The sequence below is a fragment of the Oncorhynchus mykiss genome, unplaced genomic scaffold (genome assembly GCF_057628025.1).
Source record: "Oncorhynchus mykiss isolate SJ-2025 unplaced genomic scaffold, ASM5762802v1 scaffold93, whole genome shotgun sequence".
NCBI classification, from domain to species: domain Eukaryota; kingdom Metazoa; phylum Chordata; class Actinopteri; order Salmoniformes; family Salmonidae; genus Oncorhynchus; species Oncorhynchus mykiss.
Window position 1 is genome coordinate 2,564,176 of NW_028322092.1, and position 20,825 is coordinate 2,585,000.

Below are 20,825 nucleotides of genomic sequence, written 5' to 3' on the forward strand. Positions count from 1 at the left end.
GCATGACTTGTATGATGCTGAGACTCAGGGAGGACCAACCAAACATGGAGTTAGTTTTCATTCTGTTTTTAGTACTCATGTGACTGAAGGTGTCCACGTACTTCCCAGCCATGTTGGACTTCTGTGCCGAAGTTCGTCTCTAAAGTCTACGCCCCTTCGTCTGTGATTGGTCAACAGTAGGGATTCTTCAATAAAGTCTTTGTTGTCATTCAACAAGAGACGACTCGTTTTCATGCACATTTATACGGAAAGATATTACACCAAACATCTTAGTTAGATGTAAAATTGCGCGACGAAGATCTCTTTCTGCAAAAACATAACTCAATGAATGTCATTCATTTTTTTTATCTTATATTAATGCTGACTATGTTGAGGAAGTGAATACTGGCTACGGCATCTCACAATGGACACAGTACAATTGCTGCTTTTTTCTTGTTTTTTTAAGCAAAGGTCTTTTAAGGAAGTATGGGAGCAGACTCGTTGGGCTAGGGGAATCAGCCACCTGGTGTCCCAGGTCTAAATCAGGCCCTGATTAGAGGGGAATCACCCCACCTGGTGTCCCAGGTCTAAATCAGTCCCTGATTAGAGGGGGAGTCACCCACCTGGTGTCCCAGGTCTAAATCAGGCCCTGATTAGAGGGGAATCACCCCACCTGGTGTCCCAGGTCTAAATCAGTCCCTGATTAGAGGGGAATCACCCACCTGGTTCCCCAGGTCTAAACCAGTCCCTGATTAGAGGGGAATCACCCACCTGGTTCCCCAGGTCTAAACCAGTCCCTGATTAGAGGGGAATCACCCACCTGGTGTCCCAGGTCTAAATCAGTCCCCGATTAGAGGGGAATCACCCACCTGGTGTCCCAGGTCTAAATCAGTCCCCGATTAGAGGGGAATCACCCACCTGGTGTCCCAGGTCTAAATCAGTCCCCGATTAGAGGGGAATCACCCACCTGGTGTCCCAGGTCCAAATCAGGCCCTGATTAGAGGGGAATCACCCACCTGGTGTCCCAGGTCTAAACCAGTCCCTGATTAGAGGGGAATCATCCACCTGGTGTACCAGGTCTAAATCAGTCCCTGATTAGAGGGGAATCACCCACCTGGTGTCCCAGGTCTAAATCAGGCCCTGATTAGAGGGGAATCACCCACCTGGTGTCCCAGGTCTAAATCAGTCCCTGATTAGAGGGGAATCACCCACCTGGTGTCCCAGGTCTAAATCAGTCCCTGATTAGAGGGGAATCACCCACCTGGTGTCCCAGGTCTAAATCAGTCCCTGATTAGAGGGGAATCACCCACCTGGTGTCCCAGGTCTAAATCAGTCCCCGATTAGAGGGGAATCACCCACCTGGTGTCCCAGCTCTAAATCAGGCCCCGATTAGAGGGGAATCACCCACCTGGTGTCCCAGGTCTAAATCAGGCCCCGATTAGAGGGGAATCACCCACCTGGTGTTTCAGGTCTAAATCAGTCCCTGATTAGAGGGGAATCACCCACCTGGTGTCCCAGGTCTAAATCAGTCCCTGATTAGAGGGGAATCACCCACCTGGTGTCCCAGGTCTAAATCAGTCCCTGATTAGAGGGGAATCACCCACCTGGTGTTCCAGGTCTAAATCAGTCCCTGATTAGAGGGGAATCACCCACCTGGTGTCCCAGGTCTAAATCAGTCCCTGATTAGAGGGGAATCACCCACCTGGTGTCCCAGGTCTAAATCAGGCCCTGATTAGAGGACAACGATGTAAAACAGGTTCAGATTAGAATGTGGCGATAATAGACCACTTCATGGTGACCCAGGTCAGCTCAGGGTTATGTTCGTCATCCCAGAAGTATCCCAGCCTGCTATTTCTCTTCACAACAACTGATTGGACGGATGACTTTGAAAACAACTTGTTTTGCCTCGGGGACCATGTGGCCACCCCCCCCCCCCCCCCTCCCTGCCTCAATTACCACACTAATTGGATCCCATAAAGCTAGCCACTAAACTAGCTCTTAAGTGTTTTCTTTAGTGTCCTAATGAAAGCAATGTTGGCATCAGGAATCTGCTGGGATTGCAGGCCTCCAGAGCTTCTCATTGTTACAGGGCACGTCCCAAAGAACGCACCCTATTCCCTACATTTAGTGCACCACTTTTTTTTTGGACCGCTCTGCTAGTGCACTAAGGAATATAAGTGAGTGTGATTTGGGACGAATCACACTTCTCCCAGTAATGACATCAGCAGCTTCCTCCCAAGATCCTAAAATTAGCTGCTGGCGTTGTGGAGGATATGCAGGGAAACAGAACCGACTGCACATTGTAGCTACGAAACGTACTCTCTGATCTGGCGCCGTTAGGAAGGTCAACTGGGAGGGAATACGAGCTTTGTTCCTGTTCCTGTTTGCTGTTGAACTGATGGGATTAAGAGGTAATGTGTTTCCTGTGAACCGTGGATCAGAGTAGGGATATGGAGACACTGTCAGGATGCTTTCCGGGAAGAAACGGTCTCGTCGCGGTCTCGGTTTGGGACTCGGACAGAACCAGCACTGCTGTTTCCTGTATCACCAGAACCCACTGCTGTTTCCTGTATCACCAGAACCCACTGTATCAGACTAGAGGGAGGGAGACGTTACATCACACTCATGATGCGCTGTGAGATGAGAGAGACAGGGAGAAGCAGACAGAGGGGAGACTCCTGACCCACTCAGAGACAGACAGGGAGAAGCAGACAGAGGGGAGACTCCCGTCCCACTCAGAGAGAGACAGAGGGGAGACTCTTGTCCCGCTCAGAGAGAGACAGAGGGGAGACTCTTGTCCCGCTCAGAGAGAGACAGAGGGGAGACTCCCGTCCCACTCAGAGAGAGACAGAGAGAGGCAGACAGAGGGGAGACTCCCGTCCCACTCAGAGAGAGACAGAGAGAAGCAGACAGAGGGGAGACTCCCGTCCCACTCAGAGAGAGACAGAGGGGAAACTCCTGACCTGGCTCAGAGAGAGACAGAGCGAAGCAGACAGAGGGGAGACTCCCGTCCCACTCAGAGACAGACAGAGAGAGACAGAAGGTAACTCCTGACCCGGCTCTAGTATCTTGATGGAAGTCTGTTATTGGCTGAGAGGGGAGACTTCTGACCCGGCTCTTGTATCTTGATGGAAGTCTGTTATTGGCTGCTGTGTTCTGGTTCGAGGGATCATGTTTACACTGGACATTTATTTATCTAGTTTAAGTTTTCTCACAAAGTCAATCATTTATCAACGTAATGATGGTGGATAGAGAAAGAAAACAAACGGTAGGGAGGAATAATGAGATATAGGTAGACAGGAGAGGGTTATGGGTAGACAGGAGAGGGTTATAGGTAGACAGGAGAGGGTTATGGGTAGACAGGAGAGGGTTATGGGTAGACAGGAGAGGGTTATGGGTAGACAGGAGAGGGTTATGGGTAGACAGGAGAGGGTTATGGGTAGACAGGAGAGGGTTATGGGTAGACAGGAGAGGTCTGTAGTCTGAGGGGAGAGAGAGAGGGTTATGGGTAGACGGGAGAGGGTTATGGGTAGACAGGAGAGGGTTATGGGTAGACAGGAGAGGGTTATGGGTAGACAGGAGAGGGTTATGGGTAGACAGGAGAGGGTTATGGGTAGACAGGAGAGGGTTATGGGTAGACGGGAGAGGGTTATGGGTAGACAGGAGAGGGTTATGGGTAGACAGGAGAGGGTTATGGGTAGACAGGAGAGGGTTATGGGTAGACAGGAGAGGGTTATGGGTAGACAGGAGAGGGTTATGGGTAGACAGGAGAGGGTTATGGGTAGACAGGAGAGGTCTGGAGAGGTCTGTAGTCTGAGGGGAGAGAGAGAGAGGGTTATGGGTAGACAGGAGAGGTCTGTAGTCTGAGGGGAGAGAGAGAGAGGGTTATGGGTAGACAGGAGAGGTCTGGAGAGGTCTGTAGTCTGAGGGGAGAGAGAGAGGGTTATGGGTAGACAGGAGAGGTCTGTAGTCTGAGGGGAGAGAGAGAGGGTTATGGGTAGACATGAGAGGTCTGTAGTCTGAGGGGAGAGAGAGAGGGTTATGGGTAGACAGAAGAGGGTTATGGGTAGACAGGAGAGGGTTATGGGTAGACAGGAGAGGTCTGGAGAGGTCTGTAGTCTGAGGGGAGAGAGAGAGAGGGTTATGGGTAGACAGGAGAGGTCTGTAGTCTGAGGGGGGAGAGAGGGTTATAGGTAGACAGGAGAGGGTTATGGGGAGAGAGATGGAGAGGAGATAAACAGGGAGAGAGATAGAGAGGAGATAAACAGGGGGAGAGATAGAGAGGAGATAAACGGGGAGAGATGGAGAGGAGATAAACGGGGAGAGATAGAGAGGAGATAAACGGGGAAAGATGGAGAGGAGATAAACGGGGAGAGATAGAGAGGAGATAAACAGGGGGAGAGATGGAGAGGAGATACACAGGGGGAGAGATAGAGAGGAGATAAACAGGGAGAGAGATAGAGAGGAGATAAACAGGGGGAGAGATAGAGAGGAGATAAACAGGGAGAGAGATAGAGAGGAGATAAACAGGGGGAGAGATAGAGAGGAGATAAACGGGGAGAGAGATAGAGAGGAGATAAACGGGGAGAGAGATAGAGAGGAGAAACAGGGGGAGAGATAGAGAGGAGATAAACAGGGGGAGAGATAGAGAGGAGATAAACAGAGGGAGAGATGGAGAGGGAGAGAGAGAGGAGAAACAGAGGGAGAGATGGAGAGGAGATAAACAGGGGGAGAGATGGAGAGGAGATAAACAGGGGGAGAGATGGAGAGGAGATAAACAGGGGGAGAGATAGAGAGGAGATAAACAGGGGGAGAGATAGAGAGGAGATAAACAGGGAGAGAGATAGAGAGGAGATAAACAGGGAGAGAGATAGAGAGGAGATAAACAGGGGGAGAGATAGAGAGGAGATAAACAGGGGGAGAGATAGAGAGGAGATAAACAGGGGGAGAGATGGAGAGGAGATAAACGGGTAGAGATAGAGAGGAGATAAACGGGGAGAGATGGAGAGGAGATAAACAGGGAGAGAGATAGAGAGGAGATAAACAGGGGGAGAGATAGAGAGGAGATAAACGGGGAGAGAGAGAGGAGATAAACGGGGAGAGAGATAGAGAGGAGATAAACAGGGGGAGAGATGGAGAGGAGATAAACAGGGGGAGAGATAGAGAGGAGATAAACAGGGGGAGAGATAGAGAGGAGATAAACGGGGAGAGATGGAGAGGAGATAAACGGGGAGAGATAGAGAGGAGATAAACGGGGAGAGATGGAGAGGAGATAAACGGGGAGAGAGATAGAGAGGAGATAAACAGGGGGAGAGATGGAGAGGAGATAAACAGGGGGAGAGATAGAGAGGAGATAAACAGGGAGAGAGATAGAGAGGAGATAATCAGGGGGAGAGATAGAGAGGAGATAAACAGGGAGAGAGATAGAGAGGAGATAAACAGGGCGAGAGATAGAGAGGAGATAAACGGGGAGAGAGATAGAGAGGAGATAAACAGGGGGAGAGATAGAGAGGAGATAAACAGGGGGAGAGATAGAGATAGATAGAGAGAGAGAGAGATGGAGAGAGGGATAAACAGGGGGAGAGATGGAGAGGAGATAAACAGGGGGAGAGAGAGAGGAGATAAACAGATGGCGAGATAGAGAGGAGATAAACAGGGGGAGAGATAGAGAGGAGAAACAGAGGGAGAGATAGAGAGGAGAAACAGAGGGAGAGATGGAGAGGAGATAAAAAGGGGGAGAGATAGAGAGGAGATGAACAGGGGGAGAGATGGAGAGGAGATAAACAGGGGGAGAGATAGAGAGGAGAAACAGAGGGAGAGATAGAGGAGAAACAGAGGGAGAGATGGAGAGGAGATAAAATGGGGGAGAGATAGAGAGGAGATAAACAGGGAGAGCCCCTCCAGCCCCCCATGCCTCCACCCCTCCATCCCCCCACCCCTCCATCCCCCCATCCCCCCACCCCTCCATCCCTCCATGCCAGTAAGTCTGTTCTACCCTGCTCTGTCTTTGTGGCATGCTTCAACAGCACTCTAACAAATGAAGTCGGATAAATATTTAAATAAACAGCGACCTGCATCCAAAACAAATACCCCAGTCGGTTATTAAAAAGTTAGTCGCTGCCTCTGCGTGGCAGCTGTAAAAGAATATACAACACTTCATTTTATTGTAAACCACTTGTAATGGGAAACATACCGGCCAAGTCCAGCCTGGCAGGGAGATATGGGGAGAGAGAGAGGAACAGGGAGCCTGTTCTAAATAACAGAGTAGGGACAGCGTGTTGCTGAAGGACAGAGGGACACGTAGTGCTTCCTGTTGTGATCCCTGTGGTGATGTCAATAATGATTCTCTAGAAAGACCCGTCCACTAGTGATGTTATGGTGTTACATGTGATCTGTGACGGTTAGTGTCTCTCTGTCCTTCAGCAACACGCTGTGATTCCTGTTGTGATCCCTGTAGTGATGTCAATAATGATTCTCTAGAAAGACCCGTCCACTAGTGATGTTATGGTGTTACAGGTGATCTGTGACGGTTAGTGTCTCTCTGTCCTTCAGCAACACGCTGTGATTCCTGTTGTGATCCCTGTAGTGATGTCAATAATTATTCTCTAGAAAGACCCGTCCACTAGTGATGTTATGGTGATCTGTGACGGTTAGTGGCTCTCTGTCCTTCAGCAACACGCTGTGCTTCCTGTTGTGATCCCTGTAGTGATGTCAATAATAATTCTCTATAAAGACCCAGGTTACAGGTGATCTGTGACGGTTAGTGGCTCTCTGAAGAATTAGTGAATGAATATATATTAATATATACAAGGATGTGATGTGGAAACTGTACTATATGACTCTGACTCTCCCTCTCTCTCTGACTCTCCCTCTCTCTCTGACTCTCCCTCTCTGACTCTCCCTCTCTGACTCTGACTCTCTCTCTGGCTCCCTCTCTCTCTGACTCTCCCTCTTTCTCTCTGAATCTCCCTCTCTTTCTCTCTTGACTCTCCCTCTCTTTCTCTCTGATTCCCTCTCTCTTTGACTCTCTCTCTCTTTCTGACTCTCTCTGACCTTCCCTCTCTCTGACTCTCCATCTCTCTCATCTCTTCTGTCATGCTTTGGCCCCAGTTTTTAAAGCCCCTGGTTTCATGTAATGTGATTGACAACAGTGACCCTGAACAAGAGAGGGAGGCAGTGATAGAGAGAGAGAGAGAAGTAAAGAGAGAGTTCTAGAAGAGGGTGGGTTGAGGGTGGGGCTGTAATGGCATGAGGCAGGGGAATAACAACCCTGTGCTCTGCTACAGGGAATAACCAGTATATTCCAGAACTCAGCTGTGAGGAGAGTAGGCCCTGAGGAATCGTTACAGCGTGGGAGGTTTGAGAGGCCTCTGGATGCTCCCTCCATCACCTCTGCGAGTCGCCCACACAGCCTTGAGCCCCATCCCATGCCTCTACAGCGCAGCACCACTAAGCCTGAACTCTGAGTCCAGACACTTCTTCTCTCACAGGCCTACATCCTCTAACAGACCTGCAGCCTCTCTAACAGACCTGCAGCCTCTCTAACAGACCTACAGCCTCTCTAACAGACCTACAGCCTCTCTAACAGACCTACAGCCTCTCTAACAGACCTGCAGCCTCTCTAACAGGCCTACAGCCTCTCTAACAGACCTACAGCCTCTCTAACAGAACTACAGCCTCTCTAACAGACCTACAGCCTCTCTAACAGACCTACAGCCTCTCTAACAGACCTACAGCCTCTCTAACAGGCCTACAGCCTCTCTAACAGGCCTACAGCCTCTATAACAGACCTACAGCCTCTCTAACAGGCCTACAGCCTCTCTAACAGGCCTACAGCCTCTCTAACATACCTACAGCCTCTCTAACAGACCTACAGCCTCTCTGACAGGCCTACAGCCTCTCCTACAGCCTCCTACAGCCTCTCTAACAGACCTACAGCCTATCTAACAGGCCTTCATCCTCTCTAACAGACCTATAGCCTCTCTAACAGACCTACAGCCTCTCTGACAGCCTCTCTAACAGGCCCTATAGCCTCTCTAACAGGCCTACAGCCTCTCCTACAGCCTCCTACAGCCTCTCTGACAGCTTCTATAACAGACCTACAGCCTCTCTAACATACCTACAGCCTCTCTAACAGGCCTACAACCTCTCTAACAGACCTACAGCCTCTCTAACATACCTACAGTCTCTCTAACAGACCTACAGCCTCTATAACAGACCTACAGCCTCTCTAACAGACCTACGGCCTCTCTAACAGACCTACAGCCTCTCTGACAGACCTACAGCCTCTCTGACAGACCTACAGCCTCTCTAACAGACCTACAGCCTCTATAACTGATCTACGGCCTCTCTAACAGACCTACGGCCTCTCTAACAGACCTACAGCCTCTCTGACAGACCTACAGCCTCTCTGACAGACCTACAGCCTCTCTAACAGACCTACAGCCTCTATAACTGATCTACGGCCTCTCTAACAGACCTACGGCCTCTCTAACAGACCTACAGCCTCTCTGACAGACCTACAGCCTCTCTGACAGACCTACAGCCTCTCTGACAGACCTACAGCCTCTCTAACAGACCTACAGTCTCTCTAACATACCTCCAGCCTCTCTAACATACCTACAGCCTCTCTAACATACCTACAGCCTCTCTAACAGGCCTACAGACTCTCTAACAGACATACAGCCTCTCTAACATACCTACATCCTCTCCTACAGCCTCTCTAACAGTCTCTATAACATACCTACAGCCTCTCTAACAGACCTACAGCCTCTCTAACAGGCCTTCATCCTCTCTAACAGGCCTACAGCCTCTCTAACAGACCTCCAGCCTCTCTAACAGACCTCCAGCATGAATCCCTATGTGTTCTCCTCTCCAGACCTGTGTCTGGTTTAATAGATGGAGCTGTAATGCTTCTAATGTCTCTACCTGCCTGGGCCTTCCCTGGGCCCACACTGGGCCTACCCTGGGTCTACCATTGGCCTACTCTGGGCCTTCCCTGGCCCTACCCTGGGCCCACACTGGGCCTACCCTGGGCCCACACTGGGCCTACCCTGGGACCACACTGGGCCTACCCTAGGTCCACACTGGGCCTACCCTGGGACCACACTGGGCCTACCCTGGGCCTACCCTGGGCCTACCCTGGGTCAGGACAGGTCAGGACTGGTCAGGACAGGTCTGACAGATCAGGACTGGTCAGGTCAGGACAGGTCAGACCAGGACTGGACAGGTCAGACCAGGACTGGTCAGGACAGGTCAGACCAGGACTGGACAGGTCAGACCAGGACTGGACAGGTCAGAACAGGACAGGTCAGAACTCATGATGTCATCCTGGGGGACAGGTTTGTCCCCAGCAGTCTAAGCCTCCGTCCCAAATGGCAGCCGATTCCCTACGCAGGGCAAAAGTAGTGCACTAAATAGGGAATAGGGCTCTGGTCTAAAGTAGTGCACTATATAGGGAATAGGGTGCCATTTGCCAGCCAAACCATGGTGACAGACGGAGGGAGAGAGAAGAGCGGTGGTTGTTGATGTTTTCGGGGTAAAAAGGCGCTTCATGGTCAACCCGACGTCTGCATTGGCCGTGCAGCATTTACGGTGATACGGCCTCTGCAGCATTTGGGAGACGCGCGGCGATGCGTTACGGAGCCCCGTTTGGCCTCTGAGAGCCTCCAGAGGCTCGGCATTGCGTCACATCCTCCATCAAGCATGAATTGGCTTTAAGGTTAGAGGACTGTAGTCAGTAGCTGGGAGCCTGTCATGGTTGATCCCCCCCCCCCCCCCCGCGACCATCAACACCCCACCCCCTCCTAGCCCAGCCTCACACCACTGCACCCCCAAATCCCTTCTACCACAGCGTGCACCACCACCTCTACCACCCCTCCCCACTACCCCCACCACCATCACCTCAGATCAAATGGTATTGGTCACATACACATGGTTAGCAGATGTTAATGGTCACATGGTTAGCAGATGTTAATGGTCACATGGTTAGCAGATGTTAATGGTCACATGGTTAGCAGATGTTAATGGTCACATGGTTAGCAGATGTTAATGGTCACATGGTTAGCAGATGTTAATGGTCACATGGTTAGCAGATGTTAATGGTCACATGGTTAGCAGATGTTAATGGCCACATGGTTAGCAGATGTTAATGGTCACATGGTTAGCAGATGTTAATGGTCACATGGTCATCAGATGTTAATGGTCACATGGTTAGCAGATGTTATTGGTCACATGGTTAGCAGATGTTAATGGTCACATGGTTAGCAGATGTTAATGGTCACATGGTTAGCAGATGTTAATGGTCACATGGTCAGCAGATGTTAATGGTCACATGGTTAGCATATGTTATTGGTCACATGGTTAGCAGATGTTAATGGTCACATGGTCAGCAGATGTTAATGGTCACATGGTTAGCAGATGTTAATGGTCACATGGTTAGCAGATGTTATTGGTCACATACACATGGTCAGCAGATGTTATTGGTCACATGGTCAGCAGATGTTAATGGTCACATGGTTAGCAGATGTTATTGGTCACATACACATGGTCAGCAGATGTTAATGGTCACATGGTTAGCAGATGTTATTGGTCACATGGTTAGCAGATGTTATTGGTCACATGGTTAGCAGATGTTAATGGTCACATGGTCAGCAGATGTTATTGGTCACATACACATGGTCAGCAGATGTTAATGGTCACATGGTTAGCAGATGTTAATGGTCACATGGTCAGCAGATGTTAATGGTCACATGGTTAGCAGATGTTAATGGTCACATGGTTAGCAGATGTTAATGCGAGTGTAGTGAAATGCTTGTGCTTCTAGTTCTGACAGTGCAGTAATATCTGCTTGGGATATACACGGCTGTGACTAGAATTATATATTATATATACATGCATTCATCTCTTGGTAGATAATGCGGTCGGCATTTGATTGTAAGGAATTCTAGGTCAGGTGAACAAAAGGACTTGAGTTTCCTGTATGTTGTTATGATCACACCATGAGTCATTAATCATAAGGCATCCACCCCCGCCCTTCTTCTTACCAGAGAGATGTTTGTTTCTGTCGGTGCGATGCGTGAGGAAACCGGGTGGCTGTACCGACTCTGACAACGTATCCCGAGTGAGACATGTTTCCGTGAAACAGAGAATGTTACCATCTCTGATGTCTCTCTGGAAGGCAACTCGTGCCCTAATTTCGTCCACCTTGTTGTCTACAGATTGGGACATTGGCGAGTAATATGCTCGGAAGGGGTGGGTGGTGTGCTCGCCTTCTGAGTCTGACCAGTAGGACGCTCCGTCCGCCTCTCCTGCACCAACCGTGTTGTTTTGGGTCGGCCTCTGGGGTAAGATCCCACGTCCAGGGTGACTGCGTTGTTTTGCGTCGGCCTCTGGGATCAGATCCCACGTCCAGGGTGACTGTGTTGTTTTGGGTCGGGCCTCTGGGATCAGATCCCACGTCCAGGATGACTGCGTTGTTTTGCGTCGGCCTCTGGGATCAGATCCCACGTCCAGGGTGACCGTGTTGTTTTGGGTCGGGCCTCTGGGATCAGATCCCACGTCCAGGGTGACCGTGCTGTTTTGGGTCGGGCCTCTGGGATCAGATCCCACGTCCAGGGTGACTGTGTTGTTTTGGGTCGGGCCTCTGGGATCAGATCCCACGTCCAGGGTGACCGTGCTGTTTTGGGTCGGGCCTCTGGGATCAGATCCCACGTCCAGGGTGACTGTGTTGTTTTGGGTCGGGCCTCTGGGATCAGATCCCACGTCCAGGGTGACCGTGCTGTTTTGGGTCGGGCCTCTGGGATCAGATCCCACGTCCAGGGTGACTGTGTTGTTTTGGGTCGGGCCTCTGGGATCAGATCCCACGTCCAGGGTGACCGTGCTGTTTTGGGTCGGGCCTCTGGGATCAGATCCCACGTCCAGGGTGACTGTGTTGTTTTGGGTCGGGCCTCTGGGATCAGATCCCACGTCCAGGGTGACCGTGCTGTTTTGGGTCGGCCTCTGGGATAAGATCCCACCACCATCACCACCACCACCACCACCTCTACACCCCTCCTCACATCAGGGCCCACCACCACCACCACCACCACCTCTACACCCCTCCCCACATCAGGGCCCACCACCACCACCACCTCTACACCCCTCCCCACATCAGGGCCCCACCACCACCACCTCTACACCCCTCCCCACATCAGGGCCCACCACCACCACCTCTACACCCCTCCCCACATCAGGGCCCCACCACCACCACCACCTCTACACCCCTCCCCACCACCACATCAGGGCCCACCACCACCACCTCTACACCCCTCCCCACCACCACATCAGGCCCCACCACCACCACCTCTACACCCCTCCCCACATCAGGGCCCACCACCACCACCTCTACACCCCTCCCCACCACCACATCAGGGCCCCACCACCTCTACACCCCTCCCCACATCAGGGCCCCACCACCACCACCTCTACACCCCTCCCCACATCAGGCCCCACCACCACCACCTCTACACCCCTCCCCACATCAGGCCCCACCACCACCACCTCTACACCCCTCCCCACATCAGGCCCCACCACCACCACCTCTACACCCCTCCCCACATCAGGGCCCACCACCACCACCTCTACACCCCTCCCCACCACCACATCAGGGCCCCACCACCACCACCTCTACACCCCTCCCCACATCAGGGCCCCACCACCACCACCTCTACACCCCTCCCCACATCAGGGCCCACCACCACCACCTCTACACCCCTCCCCACCACCACATCAGGGCCCCACCACCACCACCTCTACACCCCTCCCCACATCAGGCCCCACCACCACCACCACCTCTACACCCCTCCCCACTACCACATCAGGGCCCCACCACCACCACCACCACCACCTCTACACCCCTCCCCACATCAGGGCCCACCACCACCACCTCTACACCCCTCCCCACATCAGGGCCCACCACCACCACCTCTACACCCCTCCCCACATCAGGCCCCACCACCACCACCTCTACACCCCTCCCCACTACCACATCAGGCCCCACCACCACCACCACCACCACCACCTCTACACCCCTCCCCACCACCACATCAGGCCCCACCACCACCACCTCTACACGCCTCCCCACATCAGGGCCCCACCACCACCACCTCTACACCCCTCCCCACATCAGGCCCCACCACCACCACCACCTCTACACCCCTCCCCACCACCACATCAGGGCCCACCACCACCACCTCTACACCCCTCCCCACATCAGGGCCCCACCACCACCACCTCTACACCCCTCCCCACATCAGGGCCCCACCACCACCACCTCTACACCCCTCCACACATCAGGCCCCACCACCACCTCTACACCCCTCCCCACTACCACAACAGGGCCCCTAGGGCGAGGAGAGGAGACAGTAAGGCGAGGAGAGGAGACAGTAGGGCGAGGAGAGGAGGAGACAGTAAGGCGAGGAGAGGAGACAGTAGGGTGAGGGGAGGAGACAGTAGGGTGAGGGGAGGAGACAGTAGGGTGAGGGGAGGAGACAGTAGGGTGAGGGGAGGAGACAGTAGGGTGAGGGGAGGAGACAGTAGAGCGAGGAGAGGAGTCAGTAAGGTGAGGAGAGGAGATAGTAGGGTGAGGGGAGGAGTCAGTAAGGTGAGGAGAGGAGACAGTAGGGCGGGGAGAGGAGACGGTAGGGTGAGGGGAGGAGTCAGTAGGGTGAGGGCAGACATTAGGGCGAGGGGAGGAGACAGGATTATCTTGGTCAATGTATGGCCTCTCTCTGTCATAATTACCTAGATATACACGGAAACTTACACACACACACACCTGTGAGCTCAGTCCTTCCACCCTCAGCATGGGGTAGGGTGCCACGGCGACCACAAAAACCCGCCGGCCATCTTGATTTCGCTCTGACACCTTGGAAATCCCCTCAGCTGTTTTAGTGATACTTAGGAAAGAGAGGTATTTCAGGAGGGTTGACATCATCGCCATAGTTTCCTGACAGCTGTGGGACAGAGGAGAGGAGAGCTGTACAGCGAGTTGCTGAGCTTAGCAGGCAGACCTTTAAATCATGGAATAATGTGTCTTAATGTCTCTTCAGAGACCCCACAGTCCCTCTCTCACCTGTGACGCTAACGCCAGCTAGCCACACTGATGGCTTTACCATGCCCTCTCTACTGTAGCTAGCTAGCTGATGCTAATGCTAGCCACACTGATGACTTTACCATGCCCTCTCTACTGTAGCTAGCTAGCTGATGCTAATGCTAGCCACACTGATGACTTTACCATGCCCTCTCTACTGTAGCTAGCTGACGCTAATGCTAGCCACACTAATGGCTTTACCATGCCCTCTCTGCTGTTGCTAGCTGACGCTAATGCTAGCCACACTAATGGCTTTACCATGGCCTCTAATGTAGCTAGCTAACTAACTGACGCTAATGCTAGCCACACTAATGGCTTTACCAAGTTCTCTAATGTAGCTAGCTAACTAACTGACGCTAATGCTAGCCACACTAATGGCTTTACCATGGCCTCTAATGTAGCTAGCTAACTAACTGACGCTAATGCTAGCCACACTAATGGCTTTACCACGGCCTCTAATGTAGCTAGCTAACTAACTGACGCTAATGCTAGCCACACTAATGGCTTTACCACGGCCTCTAATGTAGCTAGCTAACTAACTGACGCTAATGCTAGCCACACTAATGGCTTTACCATGGCCTCTAATGTAGCTAGCTAACTAACTGACGCTAATGCTAGCCACACTAATGGCTTTACCATGGCCTCTAATGTAGCTAGCTAACTAACTGACGCTAATGCTAGCCACACTAATGGCTTTACCATGGCCTCTAATGTAGCTAGCTAACTAACTGACGCTAATGCTAGCCACACTGATGGCTTTACCATGCCCTCTCTACTGTAGCTAGCTAACTGATGCTAATGCTAGCCACACTGATGGCTTTACCATGCCATCTACTGTAGCTAGCTAGCTGATGCTAATGCTAGCCACACTAATGGCTTTACCATGGCCTCTAATGTAGCTAGCTAGCTAACTGATGCTAATTCTAGCCACACTGATGGCTTTACCATGCCCTCTACTGTAGCTAGCTAACTGACGCTATATGGTGGTGGATGGGTGGTTTGCTATTTTCTACACCTGTTGTATTCAACATTTTACTGTAAGGTCTACTACACCTGTTGTATTCAGCATTTCACTGTAAGGTCTACTACACCTGTTGTATTCAGCATTTTACTGTAAGGTCTACTACACCTGTTGTATTCAGCATTTTACTGGAAGGTCTACTACACCTGTTGTAATCAGCATTTCACTGTGAGGTCTACTACACCTGTTGTATTCAGCATTTCACTGTAAGGTCTACTACACCTGTTGTATTCAGCATTTCACTGTAAGGTCTACTACACCTGTTGTATTCAGTATTTCACTGTAAGGTCTACTACACCTGTTGTATTCAGTATTTCACTGTAAGGTCTACTACACCTGTTGTATTCAGAATTTCACTGTAAGGTCTACTACACCTGTTGTATTCAGCATTTCACTGTGAGGTCTACTACACCTGTTGTATTCAGCATTTCACTGTGGGGTCTACTACACCTGTTGTATTCAGCATTTCACTGTGAGGTCTACTACACCTGTTGTATTCAGCATTTCACTGTAAGGTCTACTACACCTGTTGTATTCAGCATTTCACTGTAAGGTCTACTACACCTGTTGTATTCAGCATTTCACTGGAAGGTCTACTACACCTGTTGTATTCAGCATTTCACTGTGAGGTCTACTACACCTGTTGTATTCAGCATTTCACTGTGAGGTCTACTACACCTGTTGTATTCAGCGTTTCACTGTAAGGTCTACTACACCTGTTGTATTCAGCATTTCACTGTGAGGTCTACTACACCTGTTGTATTCAGCATTTCACTGTGAGGTCTACTACACCTGTTGTATTCAGCATTTCACTGTGAGGTCTACTACACCTGTTGTATTCAGCATTTCACTGTAAGGTCTACTACACCTGTTGTAATCAGCATTTCACTGTAAGGTCTACTACACCTGTTGTATTCAGCATTTCACTGTGAGGTCTACTACACCTGTTGTATTCAGCATTTCACTGTGAGGTCTACTACACCTGTTGTATTCAGCATTTCACTGTAAGGTCTACCACACCTGTTGTATTCAGCATTTCACTGTGAGGTCTACTACACCTGTTGTATTCAGCATTTCACTGTGAGGTCTACTACACCTGTTGTATTCAGCATTTCACTGTGAGGTCTACTACACCTGTTGTATTCAGCATTTCACTGTGAGGTCTACTACACCTGTTGTATTCAGCATTTCACTGTAAGGTCTACTACACCTGTTGTATTCAGCATTTCACTGTGAGGTCTACTACACTTGTTGTATTCAGCATTTCACTGTGAGGTCTACTACACCTGTTGTATTCAGCATTTCACTGTAAGGTCTACTACACCTGTTGTATTCAGCATTTCACTGTGAGGTCTACTACACCTGGCAATCGGCATATATTCTAAAAAAACGGTTTCCATCGTTTGTCGCAATAAAGGAAGTTTGACAAAATAACAATCCAGCCCTGTCGAACGGATAAAATTGTTGCGGATGTTTTAAAAATGTATTTTATATCCGCCGTCTCCAGGAAACACGTCTCAAAGATTCTTTGGTTCAGGTTCAACGTCACACAATGGTAGCGTGCCTTCAGACTGGAGTTTACGTTGCTTTGGTGGAATGAACCTCAACCAATGGTAGTGTGCCTTCAGACTTGAGTATATAGAGCAGTTTGAGTCGTCAGGCTAGTTTAACGGGGCGGTCTCCTGGTCAGGCTAGTTTAACGGGGCGGTCTCCTGGTCAGGCTAGTTTAACGGGGCGGTCTCCTGGTCAGGCTAGTTTAACGGGGCGGTCTCCTGGTCAGGCTAGTTTAACGGGGCGGTCTCCTGGTCAGGCTAGTTTAACGGGGCGGTCTCCTGGTCAGGCTAGTTTAACGGGGAGGTCTCCTGGTCAGGCTAGTTTAACGGGGCGGTCTCCTGGTCAGGCTAGTTTAACGGGGCGGTCTCCTGGTCAGGCTAGTTTAACGGGGAGGTCTCCTGGTCAGGCTAGTTTAACGGGGAGGTCTCCTGGTCAGGCTAGTTTAACGGGGAGGTCTCCTGGTCAGGCTAGTTTAACGGGGCGGTCTCCTGGTCAGGCTAGTTTAACGGGGCGGTCTCCTGGTCAGGCTAGTTTAACGGGGCGGTCTCCTGGTCAGGCTAGTTTAACGGGGTGGTCTCCTGGTCAGGCTAGTTTAACGGGGCGGTCTCCTGGTCAGGCTAGTTTAATGGGGCGGTCTCCTGGTCAGGCTAGTTTAACGGGGCGGTCTCCTGGTCAGGCTAGTTTAACGGGGCGGTCTCCTGGTCAGGCTAGTTTAACGGGGCGGGCTGTCTCCTGGTCAGGCTAGTTTAACGGGGTGGTCTCCTGGTCAGGCTAGTTTAACGGGGCGGTCTCCTGGTCAGGCTAGTTTAACGGGGCGGTCTCCTGGTCAGGCTAGTTTAACGGGGCGGTCTCCTGGTCAGGCTAGTTTAACGGGGCGGTCTCCTGGTCAGGCTAGTTTAACGGGGCGGTCTCCTGGTCAGGCTAGTTTAACGGGGCGGTCTCCTGGTCAGGCTAGTTTAACGGGGCGGTCTCCTGGTCAGGCTAGTTTAACGGGGAGGTCTCCTGGTCAGGCTAGTTTAACGGGGCGGTCTCCTGGTCAGGCTAGTTTAACGGGGCGGTCTCCTGGTCAGGCTAGTTTAACGGGGCGGTCTCCTGGTCAGGCTAGTTTAACGGGGAGGTCTCCTGGTCAGGCTAGTTTAACGGGGCGGTCTCCTGGTCTGGCTAGTTTAACGGGGTGGTCTCCTGGTCAGGCTAGTTTAACGGGGCGGTCTCCTGGTCAGGCTAGTTTAACGGGGCGGTCTCCTGGTCAGGCTAGTTTAACGGGGAGGTCTCCTGGTCAGGCTAGTTTAACGGGGCGGTCTCCTGGTCAGGCTAGTTTAACGGGGAGGTCTCCTGGTCAGGCTAGTTTAACGGGGCGGTCTCCTGGTCAGGCTAGTTTAACGGGGCGGTCTCCTGGTCAGGCTAGTTTAACGGGGCGGTCTCCTGGTCAGGCTAGTTTAACGGGGCGGTCTCCTGGTCAGGCTAGTTTAACGGGGCGGTCTCCTGGTCAGGCTAGTTTAACGGGGCGGTCTCCTGGTCAGGCTAGTTTAACGGGGCGGTCTCCTGGTCAGGCTAGTTTAACGGGGCGGTCTCCTGGTCAGGCTAGTTTAACGGGGCGGTCTCCTGGTCAGGCTAGTTTAACGGGGCGGTCTCCTGGTCAGGCTAGTTTAACGGGGCGGTCTCCTGGTCAGGCTAGTTTAACGGGGAGGTCTCCTGGTCAGGCTAGTTTAACGGGGAGGTCTCCTGGTCAGGCTAGTTTAACGGGGCTTGCTCCTGGTCAGGCTAGTTTAACGGGGCGGTCTCCTGGTCAGGCTAGTTTAACGGGGAGGTCTCCTGGTCAGGCTAGTTTAACGGGGCTTGCTCCTGGTCAGGCTAGTTTAACGGGGCTTGCTCCCTGGTCAGGCTAGTTTAACGGGGAGGTCTCCTGGTCAGGCTAGTTTAACGGGGCGGTCTCCTGGTCAGGCTAGTTTAACGGGCGGTCTCCTGGTCAGGCTAGTTTAACGGGGAGGTCTCCTGGTCAGGCTAGTTTAACGGGGAGGTCTCCTGGTCAGGCTAGTTTAACGGGGCGGTCTCCTGGTCAGGCTAGTTTAACGGGGCGGTCTCCTGGTCAGGCTAGTTTAACGGGGAGGTCTCCTGGTCAGGCTAGTTTAACGGGGCGGTCTCCTGGTCAGGCTAGTTTAACGGGGCGGTCTCCTGGTCAGGCTAGTTTAACGGGGCGGTCTCCTGGTCAGGCTAGTTTAACGGGGCGGTCTCCTGGTCAGGCTAGTTTAACGGGGCGGTCTCCTGGTCAGGCTAGTTTAACGGGGCGGTCTCCTGGTCAGGCTAGTTTAACGGGGAGGTCTCCTGGTCAGGCTAGTTTAACAGGGCTTGGTGGTTTGTGTTGTGTGGTGATATGTGTGTCTGTTTGTTACCATCAGTATCTGCTGGCTGGAACAAACATCCGTAGTCACGTCAGGAGACAGGACCTTCAAGCCTTGTCATGAATATCTCTGTCCACCATCATGAATGTTCACACTCCCCTTGGCTTTTCATCTCTCTCTCTCTGTGGGTTCACAGATGAGCTCACAGTGAAGTGTCGTTCAGATGTCCTGACTGATACATGTACCATACTGATGAGGATCTGACGTTCAAACCTGCTCTGCTCTGTAGATCTGTCTCTCTGCCCTGTAGATATGTCTCTCTGCTCTGTAGATCTGTCTCTCTGCTCTGTAGATCTGTCTCTCTGCCCTGTGGATATGTCTCTCTGCTCTGTAGATCTGTCTCTCTGCTCTGTAGATATGTCTCTCTGCTCTGTAGATATGTCTCTCTGCTCTGTAGATATGTCTCTCTGCTCCATATATATATGTTCCTCTCTCTCTCCTGTTAGGACTCTGTTGTGTTCTCTCTCCCATTCTCTCTGGTCCCATCTCCTAATAATGGTATATTAACCGTGCTTCTCTCTCTCTCACTCTCTCTCTCTCTCTCTCTCTCTCCCTCTCTCTCTGTCTCTCTCCCTCTCACTCTCTCTCTCTCTCTCCCTCCCTCTGTCTCTCTCCCTCTCACTCTGTCTCTCTCTCCCTCTCTCCCCCTCTCTCTTTTTCCCTCCCTCCCCAGAGTCCCGTCCTCTGTCCATCCCTATGAAGGTGATGCCTTCCTCTCCAGAGACCTGGACCACCCCAGAGGAACGAATGAAGGAGCTAATTACTCACGTCTGGGACGCCGTCAAACGACTCACACTACAGGTACATACGCTTCTCACTCCTCTCCCTCTCCCCCCTCCTCCTCTCCCTCTCCTCCCCTCCTCCTCTCTCTCTCCTCCCACCATCTCTCTACATGTCTTCCTCTCCCACTCCTCCCACTCCTCCCCCCTCCTCCTCTCCCTGTCCTCCCCCTCTCCCTCTCCTCCCACCATCTCTCTATACGTCTTCCTCTCGCTCCCCCCTCCTCCTCCTCCTCGCCATCTCCTCCCCACCTCCTCCTCTCCCTGTCTTCCTCTCCACTTCTTCCCAACGATCCTCTGATACCCCACCACCCTGTGGCGCGTCCGTCCGTTCCTGCGTGGCGTCTCCTCCCTCCTCCTCTCCCTCTCCTCCCTCCTCCTCTGCCTCTCCTCCTCTGCCTCTCCTCCTCTCCCTCTCCTCCCACCATCTCTCTCCCTGTCTTCCTCTCCACTTCTTCCCAACCATCCTCTGATACCTCACCACCCTGTGGCGCGTCCGTCCGTCCCTGCGTGGCGTCTCCTCCTCTCAGCCCAGTACAGTTGGGTCCTGACCACACCGTGTAACAGTGATCAGTGGTTCTGTCTCTGTCCTGCTGTCAGTAGAGCTGAACAGAACCGTCCCACAGCTGGTACTGAAGGACCGACTGGAGATTCCAAACACAGTCAGTTAGTTTATTTGACTGTGGTGTAAACACAATACCTAATGGCTGACTCTTCTGATACACATGTACCCAATTAGTCACGGGGGATTTTTCTGGAAAAGGACAGTAGAATGTGTTGTTGTACTGGTTGACTGCTGAATCCACTTCGAGTTGAGAAGGAGAAGGTGTGTGAAAACTGTGAGGGGGGAGATGTGTGAAAGTAAACTGTGAGGGGTTAGATGTGTGATAGTAAACTGTGAGGGGTTAGATGTGTGATAGTAAACTGCGAGGGGATAGATGTGTGATAGTAAACTGTGAGGG

At 51.7% G+C, this 20,825-nt stretch overlaps 1 protein-coding gene across 1 annotated transcript in view; it reads left to right on the forward strand.

Annotated features, from left to right (window-relative positions):
* Positions 1 to 20,825, forward strand: part of LOC110513475 (intermembrane lipid transfer protein VPS13B) — a gene marked incomplete at its 3' end in the record, with an annotated part of 690,119 nt that overhangs the window by 416,674 nt on the left and 252,620 nt on the right. Inside the window, 1 exon segment of the mRNA XM_090228566.1 lies at positions 19,758 to 19,885. Within this exon segment, the coding sequence (XP_090084692.1) occupies positions 19,758 to 19,885 (128 nt within the window).